The sequence below is a fragment of the Acomys russatus genome, chromosome 9, assembly GCF_903995435.1.
Source record: "Acomys russatus chromosome 9, mAcoRus1.1, whole genome shotgun sequence".
NCBI classification, from domain to species: Eukaryota; Metazoa; Chordata; class Mammalia; order Rodentia; family Muridae; genus Acomys; species Acomys russatus.
In genome coordinates this window covers 26,305,694-26,315,826 of record NC_067145.1, presented here as the reverse complement: position 1 = coordinate 26,315,826, position 10,133 = coordinate 26,305,694, and the positions used below count along the sequence as shown (strand labels likewise).

At 42.4% G+C, this 10,133-nt stretch overlaps 1 protein-coding gene across 1 annotated transcript; it reads right to left on the bottom strand.

Annotated features, from left to right (window-relative positions):
- Positions 1 to 8,889: 8,889 nt before the first annotated feature.
- Positions 8,890 to 9,825, bottom strand: Tas2r1 (taste 2 receptor member 1). The gene has a single exon (XM_051150888.1). It carries the CDS (start codon positions 9,823 to 9,825, stop codon positions 8,890 to 8,892), a length of 936 nt encoding a protein of 311 aa, XP_051006845.1.
- Positions 9,826 to 10,133: the final 308 nt, after the last annotated feature.

Sequence of the window (10,133 nt, the reverse complement as noted above, 5' to 3'; positions counted from 1 at the left end):
AGTTTGAGGCCAGCCTGGTCTACAAAAGGAGTTCCGGGACATCCAGGGCTGTACAGAGAAACCCTGTCTAGAAAAAAAGTGGGAAACCATAGTGGATATAAACATGCTTTTGTTTTGATCCCAAAATTGTGGGATGGGGAACAGACTTGTGAGAAAGCAGATGATGTTTATCCACTTGGAGGTAGAGCCACTTCTTGGGGCGGGGTCTTGGTTTTTGCCAGCTGAAACACATCCTAGTACAGACTCTGAATAGCCCAAAACAGGAGTCAGGGCTTTCTGGTCTTGGTATTGTTTGGCTGTTCATTGCTCCACTTTGCGACGCTCCTAGAGAGACCACTCCAGCAAAGACTACGAGGCTCTGAGCTCCGGGCTCTGGCTGCTGCTCCAGGTTCCAGCCACAACTTTGGTGGAATTGCTGGTCTGCTGAAATCCTGCCTGCTATGCCAGGGGAATCGCTCCTAGGAACTGAATTCAAAAAGGTCTACTTCTCCTCTTCCCCTAAGCCTCTTTTCTCTCCTATCTGGGGTAGGTTGGTTGGAAGGGAGGTATAAGCATTTAAAGAACCCCAAAGAAAGTGTATTGGAAAAGGTGAAGCATACAGAAAAGAGTAAAATTGCCTGCTAGGCCAATAGTTTTGTTGGTTATCTAAGACAGAAGCTGGTTCCAATGGGGAGGACTCACGAAAGTCTCACTGTGTGTAGCCCACAGTGGAGGCTCTATTGTCTGTGGCTGTCCATGAGCAGATGCAATGGCACAAGTCCATCCAACCCAGCCTCTTTTCTGTTATGGTAGAATTATTTTACTGTGGCATAAATATGAACATAGATATATATGATCATATATATGCATAAACATATATACATACATGTTACATGTACTGTAATGTTTGGCCTTTCAGGTCTCCAACAAATCAGGGACATTCACAATAGTGGGCAACCAAATGCCATCAACTTCTGCAACTTCTCATCATCTCACACAGATTGTCTATCTTTAAACACTGGCTTCCCATTTCCTCTTCCACTTTAGCACAGGTTATCCCATTTTACCTTGTCTGCATGGATTTTCATTTTCTAAGTAGATCATATATATGTGCTTAACAATATGTGTCTTCCTGGACAACGTATTGTCCTCAAGGTTCATCCCTGTTGAAGAATATATATTTATCCTTTAATAAAATATTAATAATATTTCATGGGATGGACATGCCACATGTTTTTTGCTCTGTGGATTTGCTGATGGACATTCGGGTTGCTCCCACATTGTTTTCTGAGAATACTGCATTTAAATCATTCTACCCCTACCTCCCTGCCCTCCATTTTCTTCCATTTTCTACCATTTACCTTCTACTGCTTCTCAAACTCCTGGCCTTTTATTCTTTAATTATGATTATCATTCCTAGAAGAAGAGCCATAGGCAAGGGATGGTTGGAGAGAGAGAGGAGAATATAATTCTTCTCCAGGGACACACTCCGTATTGCCCGGCGAATCTCAAGAGGTTATCCCTAAGCACATATGAACCACATTAAATGATCTCCCTATATTGTGTTGACAAACATGTGCATCTGCATGTGTCACGATTACAAATAATGAAGAAGAGGCCATGAACTTGTTCCAAATTTTAGCCACTATGTATCACGCTGCTGCTCATTGTTAATACAGTCCCTGTCTTAGCAGTGATGTTCTTTGTGCTAACAGTGAGGCTGAGGGTTTGTTATACTTGCTCTATCACCATTCTTCTCCCCACTTTACAGATAGTGAAACTGAGGCTTGCTACTAGTGGGCACCTACAGGCTTTTAAGACACTGACATAGTGACACGGATCAGCAGGTGGAGACCTTTTTATGAGGAAGGCTGATGAGATAAGTCTTTGGTTTTGTAAACTCAGTGGTTTGGCTTACCTATGGGGCTATTGGTATTACACAAATCATGTCATACCCAAGGCTGCCTCATCCCAGAGAGCTAGAGATGGTTGTCTGTGTCTATGCACCAGGAAAGCATCACTGAAAACCTCACACCTTGTGATCAGAGCCTGAGTCTTCATTTTAGAAATTCCATTTGCTTTTTTCAGAGTAGCGTGATGACTGTTACAGAGTATATATTCGGAAGCTGAACTATTAGACCAATAATCAGATCTGGACAGTGTTTCTAAAGCCAGTATGTGTTTGGGGTGCATTGTGTGAAGGTGTGCCTCTGTATATTACCAACCTGACAGAGAGCTAAGTACTAGCTGGAACTCAGTATTGTTATTTCTATGGCCCATCACTGGCCTTATAGTTTGTAAATATTCATACTTCCTCGTTTTGCCTGTTGGTTTCTAATAGAGATCTGATGGCTGATAACTGGGAAGGAAATAGATGGCAGAAGGAGACACACACACACACACACAGACACACACACACAGACACACACACACACACACACACACACGGGGGCGGGGGTTGGGAGAAGAAAGCAAATGCGGTATTCGCCAGCAGACATGGAGGTGATTGGACGGACTGCCAGGATTAGTCACGTTAAGCTAGAAAGCTATCTAGAGCCTGCCTAGCATAAGGCTTAAGCTCTAAACTGTATCAAAGGACTCTGTGTTACTATTTTTTTAAGGCACTGGTGAGTCCAAGAAAGTCCTACTATAAGTATGTGGCATTTCAAGCAGAGGAGGACTTAAAAGCATCTGGTGTCCAAATGGGAGGACTCGAAGCGGATGTCATTCATCTACAGATGAACCAGGTCCTGGTTCATTTGTGGCCACTGCCTTGAGTCCTGCCCCATTTTCTGCCTGCCTGTCCTCTCAGGACATTCCCCATGGTTCAGCAACTTGGCTTGTTCAGGGAGAGCTTGCCAAGAGCCAAGTTCAGTCTGGCTACCAGACTTTGTTCCTGCCTGCTCCCAGATGCACACTCTACCCTATCACATATCTGTCTCATATTTATATTCCATAACCAATGGAGAGTTTATCTAAGAAAAATTAACATGCTCTGTTGTAGAGGTACCTAGCATCCTCAACACAGAAACAGTCACAATGAATCTCTTTCTCAGAAAGGTTGGAGGGAAAATAAAATAACCTTCAGTCACTTAAAAACAGACATGTTATCAGCTCATAGCGACCAGGGCTCTGTGGCCTGCTACCTGATTCCATGCTATGAAATGTTTAGGATAGAAACAAATACAGCAGAGAATAAAAGGAAACCTATGCATGCATCATTGACTTGAATATGTTTAAAATGATGGGATGGGATCACCAACTTCTGATGCTTAAAAAATGTTACTGTCACAGCCTAAAAGTAAACATTGTTTAATACTGAAAAGGTCATGGTGGTTCTTCCTGGGACATACATTCCTATGGCATTGTTTTCTGATGAGTCCACAGTTATGAGAGGGTAAGTATTTATTTTTATTATTATTATTATTATTATTATTATTATTATTATTAGTAGTAGTAGTAGTAGTAGTAGTAGTAGTAGTAGTAGCAGCAGCAGCAGCAGCAGCAGCAGCAGCAGCAGTAGCAGCAGCAGCAGCAGGTGTACATAAATACACCCTAATGTTAAAACAATGCATAAGACCATCCTCTGTACCCATTTCCTAGGAAAACCATTTAAAGCCTGTGACTCTCCCTGGCTTGTCCATTTGGATTTGTCTCCAATATGGTGCCATCTGTCTGAAACATCTGTTATCTCACTGATTACCACAATCAATCCACATGGTGGAAAGGGTCTTTGACTTTCATGTACCTTTCTAATGACCTGTCTTCTTTCATTCAAAAGAGGTATAGCTAGCTACATGTAGACAAATTTTTGAAGGACATATTGCCCAAACCTAAATTAAGAATATTCATAATCTAAAAAATAAGACTATAAACATTCAACTGGGTGTAACCGTTGAACTGTCTGGAGGACTGAGAATGGCTGGTCATTAGCATCAAGAAATCGTTAGCCTCAAGTCCAAGGGTAATCATTAAATGCTAATTTCTGCCCAGCACTTCCAAGTCCTGAATGTTCCATCACCAAGCAGTCCCTGTTTTTCCATAAGAAAAAATTTATGAGCTATTTTATCACTTGTGAGACATTCTAGATTGTTTATTATCTTAATAGTCAAATGATGACCTTTAATGGTTTTTAAAGTCCATGTGGATAATCCAGTAGAATCCGAATGCTTAACTGATGTCACATCTTTTGTCCACTGGAAGCTGTAAGGATCTCCTGGGGTTTGGGGATGTCATGGTCAAGAATGGAGAGAATTCTACTGTGGATTCACATCTCTTCTCTACCCCAAACAGAGCAAAATATTCCTGCTGGCCCATTTTCAAAATGGCCTTCTTCCTGGTCCCCACTCAACTGCGCATGAGCGCGATGGACTCAGTTATGAGGTCTCTGTGGGAGACACGCAGGACCTGCCATTGCCACAGCTCCTAGGAGCCCCAGGCTCCAGCCCTGCTGTAGCACATTCTGTTGACTCTGTTTCTTAGCAATTAAACTTTATTATGCAACCCAACTAGCTTATAAAAGAAGGAAAAGGGTTAAAGGGACGAAAGAGTGAACCTTTCGGTAGCCGTTCCACGGGACGGATCCTTAGGTGTCTCTCTGGCCAGCGTGCTGATCCAGCTTGTCCGCTGCCCCTGCACGCTCTTTCCGCTCCCGACTTTGTTATTCTCTCTTCTCCAACTCCTTCAGTCACGTGGGAAGGACCGGCTCCTTCTCCCGGTGAGGGTCCATTAGAAAGACAATAGTCCAGGTGGGGTTCCCAGGTCTGCTTCCTGAATTCCAGACCCAGGATGGCTCCACTCAGTCTGTCACAAGGTATTCATGGGGTGCCCCAAGGGTGAAGCCCGCCAAGACTGCTCCCACCTGTGACGAGGCTTATTCTTTCCCACAACATTCTTCATGTTCATTGCCAATGATACTATACTATGATACCACCCCTCCCCCCAAAGAAGATAAGTAAGAGGTGCACCTGGGTTTGTAGTTCAGGTTCAATGGCAGGTGTGATGCCTTCCAATGGCTTTTTAGATAACAGTCTGGGAGTGATGCACAGCTTCTCACGGTGAGCGGAGGAAGTGTACACACATGTCTCCTCTGCTCTCTTTCTGATAAGTCCACCAGAGACTGTTGCTGTTCACTTAAAGGTAGGGTCTAATAAATATTTATTACTAGTTATAATTACTACAGCAGTATTTTCTAACCCGCTATCAATCAATAAAAACAGAGGTGCCTGCTATATTTTAAAATAGCTTTCATTCACCTGGGGCAGGACAGATATTAGTCCCCTAAACTACCTCCCATATTGGGGTAGGTATCCCATACTTTGGCGCCACCCCATGCCGTCTGCTTCTAACAATTGCTATCAAGCAACCTCACATCCATAATTCCAATTACTTGTTAATCTTCTTCATCTGGGCCAAATTCTTCATCCACAGTGGCCATGTGCTTCTTCTCCACCTCACCCATGGTGGCAGCCTCCTTCTTTCTCCTCTCCCTCTCTTCTTTCCATCCCAAGATCCTCTTCTAGTCCCTCTGACTATTCCTTTCCAAAGAACCTCTCTGTCCCAAAAGCCTATCAACCTTACCCATGCCTATCCCATTTGCCTGGCCAGGTGTATCTGTTTTTTATTGGTCAAACAGGAATATGTTCTTAGGCAAGGTTACAAAGCAATATTTGGGGTACATTAAAAGACAGCAAGCAGTGATTAGCATCAAAACACACCAGGCCAACCTCCAACAAGAGATCAATCATGGAGGTTATAGTCAGACAACTTTATCTCATCACAATTACCTCCTAAAGGTGCCACCTTTAAATAATTTGGATGCTTCCATCCACTGGGAATGGAATTGGAACTTCAGTACAGGAGCCTGGGAATCTGGTAATGAAACCATCTCCAAACCACAGCAAGGCTAGCGTGAAGCAAGGGGGCAAGTAAAGAGCAGACCTTGTGCAGAGAGCTGGCAAACCAGACAAAGACCATCAGAGAGGGATGAAGCCAGTGGGTGTTTCACTTCTAAAATGGAGCAGTGGTTTCTTCTACAACACCAGAAACAAAATAATCAGAGTAGAGTTTGGGAGGAAAGTAGACTGTAAAATATTTTCAGAATGCCTAATTATTATTTTGTTGATTTTTCCAAAAAATTATTGCTAATATTAGTATCATACTTTGTCATATCTTAAAAGCCATCTCACTAGCTAGCATTATTAAAGCAGGAGTTGTTGAAATACAGTCAGAATCTGGGGTTGAATAGTACTGTTCAGAACAGCCAAGAGCCAACCCCTGTGCTAATCAACAATGAACAAGAGAATGTGATATGAATACAATGTACACGGTAGAGTGTTGAACAGGCAGCCAGAAGAGTAAAGTTATGTCATCTGCAGGTAAATGGCTAGAACTGGAGATTATCATGTTATGCAAAATTAGCCAATCTCAGAAAGACAAAATGTCATGTTTTCTCTCATATATAGAAACCAGATTTTAAAGAAGACATAAAAATGGAAGGGAAACTTAGAGAGAAGGAAGGGGACAGAGAGATGTAACTAAGGAGGGTGCTGAAACAGGTGTGACTAATAACATTTTCTGCATGTAGGCAAATGTCACAGTAGGACCACTGTTTTCTATAGTCGATATATACTAAGAAAAGGTGAATAAGAAAAATTTGGAGAAAGCAAATTGTATAATTACACGTTTCTTCCTGAGGGTTTAAAGCTGCTCCCATCCTCCCCTGCCCAACTGCAAGGGCATACCTGAGAGTCAGGGAGCAGAAACTGACTGGACTCAAGACCCAGGAAGAACAAATTACTCTCCTTTATCCCTTCTTCAAGAGAGAGCGATATCTCCTCCAGAGCATGCTCCTTTTAGAACTAACTAGCTGCCTGATTTAAGGGTCAGCTACAAACCTGCTCACACAGTGTGATGTGTGGACAGGGAGGGCAGGAAGGTGGAGGCTGCCGCTTTGTTCCTTGGAGGAATGAGTCTGAGACTATGGAGAAATCCAAGGTGCCATGGTTCCTGTTCCCAATAGGGTGCACCTATCTTTGAATCTTCTTCTGTGAGTAGTATGTCTTGGGTAATTTAAAGTTGTTTTTATAATCCTAAATTTCTTTGACAACAAGACAATTTAACTCCTGACAACACCCAGCTGACCTAAAGAAGAAGATGAGCATCAAGGAGCTTCCTTATGGAGATGGCTTCAAATGTGGCAAACCAGCCACTGGGCAAAATGTCCTCATTCCTGCCACAAACAGAATCTGCCTAACAATGGGCAACTTAGATGCAGGCAGAGTCAACGGCTGCACTCTGCCAAGACAGAGTAAGCAAATCCTCAATAGTTTCTGCCCTGAGAATAAATCTGGCAGAGATATCAGGCTAGAAAGTCGAAGATGAGGCTCCAATGTTATAGAGAGTGTTGGGAGACTGTTCAGGCAGTAAACTGTCAAAGTCAATTTGGTCATTCTGGAAGCTGCTCACCCACACTGCTGGTTCACTCAGGAATTTAAGTTTTATTCCTTCTCAAGTCTCTGAGGGGCATTGAAGGCCAGATAGTTTAGTTTTACAATCAAGTTTAGTTGGTTAGGGGATAAGATTTTTTTAGATTAAGATAAAGAAGTTAATTTATTAGAGTTGGGATAGAATAGCTATTGAATTTCATTCAGAAATTTAGACCCAAGAAGACAGGAAAGATGTTTACTTCAAGCTGGACAATACAAATAGCCAAACGACTATGAATGTAACATTTATAGAACTCATGGTTGTCACATGGTTCTCCCTGCTGTGTGTAGTTTGTTTTATACATGTGTAATAAAATAAATGTGTTTAATAATAAAAAAAGAAACTCTGTAGCTTAGTCTTTGCTCCTGGTGACTGTCAACTATAAACCCAGGTACATTTACATCATCACACCTGAACTACGGACTGAAGGCATCTTTTTATACATTTGCCCCAAAATAAAGAGATTCTGAGTTGGCTTTAGAAGTGTATGTATGCATGTGCACGTGCACGTACACACACACACACACACACACACACACACACTTATGTAGCTTAGGTTCCAAAGTCATCTTCCAAACAGAAAATGTGTCTGTGTCTTCAAGCAGATGGAAACACCATGAACTCCATCCACACCAACTGGTGTTGCTTCATTAGGAAGGTGTGTGATGTCCAAAGGACTCCCAGGCTGAGTACACAAATGCAAAGTAAAAAAAATCTTTGAAAGCCATTGTCTCCTGAGGGTGTTCAATTACAGGAAATGACAATGACAAGGTCCTTTATCTTCTCTCTTTGTCTTCTTCCTCCTCTTCCTCCTCTATCCCTCTTATCAGTCAGTGGGATGTGTCACTAACTTTTCTGCTCTTGGATTAGGTGAACACGTTCATGAGGACTGAGAAGGCTGTGCTCAGCTTTCTTTATGCTCCAAAGAAGAGTGATCATACTGTTAGTGACTCCAACAAACAAAACAGAAAAGATATTCATGTTTTTTGTCATCAAGATATACATAGTCAAACCATTCATGTCTGGGACAGTGTCTGAGTCTAAGCAACCAACACAGTACTTCATAGGATTCTATCCTTCTGGTATTGTGAGTTTAATCTTGTGCTCTTCTTCTACTTTAAACTTTTTACTTTGAGAAAATGATAGATGCACATGTGCTACAGCAAATCATATAGAAAGACCTATGCTCCATTTATCCCAATTCCTCAATGGCATCATCTTGCAAGGTGACACTACCACATGACAACTGGGATGTGGAGCTTGTTGCCAGCCACCAACATGTGATATGCTTTGATAATCCATTTAGCCCTTTGAAAAAGTAGCAAATTCAGGACTAAGCCTCAGCCTGGACAATGAAGATGGTATTATACACGCTTCTGAGAAGGATGTTTTGTTGGCTGAGCAATGAGAAGTGGGCACTGTCTAGTCACTGAGCCCCAGGCTCCTTGAAGTGATCCAAGTTCTCTCACAATGACATTTACAATGGACAGTGAACATTTTTGCATTTTGTTTCAGCTTAGGATTCCCTAGAATTAAGACAATTGAGTGTAGTGAGGGGTACATACCAACCACCAATGTACAGATTAGAAAGGCTGTGCTTCCAAACTCGACGCCTTGAATAGAGACAAGAATAGCTACCATGTAGTGGGAGAAATAGAGGATGAGGAATGACATAACAGACAGCATTGAACTGATGAGAGCATGTCTGCTGGATACCCTGGTGCCCACGGTAGCCCTCATCTGCCGGCTATGGTTCCACAAGGAGAAGATCAAGAGCAGAACAGCAGTAAGGAAGATGAGCAATGGCAGTGAGAGCCCAAGGATGAAGATGGAGAGTGGCATGGCATATACCCATCTGACCTGAGTTGCATTTTTAGCAAAGAGGTTTATAAAGAGTTCTTTAGGGATTGTTGATATCGCTCTGCTGTGAATGAAAGCAGTAATAGCTGTACAGAGCACAGACCCCAGGATCAGCCATGGTACCAACCTGGATATCCTCATCTTCAGCCACAAGAAGAGTGGGTGAGGGATGGTAGCAATCTTGACACAATAGAAAACACCAAGCCATGTGGCAAACCAAAGATTCAACTCATTTACAAAGAAAACAAAGTTAATACTATCAGTAAATAAAGAGGGGTTCACCAAACAGAATAGCCACAGTTGTGCAAACAGGATGTACAACTGCAGAATGATCCGAGAAGTTGCCAGGCAAGAAAGAAGCAGATCCAATGGTGCCATTTTACTCCGAGTGATCAGATCAATGGCACTGACAACCACAATGAGGCCATTTGCCAGGACCCCAGTGATAAACTGCAACACCACTACCAGAAAGAGGAAGAGCATATGACCTTCCAGCATTTTAAAAAGAAAAGACCAATGACTTCTTCAAATGTTTCACGGAGTTCTGTACAGTCTCCACCATTTATGTACGATTTCTGACTTCTTTCCATTAGATCAGGGCCCCTTTGGAGATGATGCTAACACAGAAGGCAATGGAAGAGGAAGGTGGGGCTCATTTGTTTATCCACTTGCCTTCTCAATTCAACGCAGTCAAATGAGGAACAGATACTACAGAAACAAATTGTGTCTTTCTGATGGCTTTTGCATTTTTCAGGTCTGTGTGGGTGTCAAAGTCATCACAAGTAAATGGTGTGACCAGACCCCTG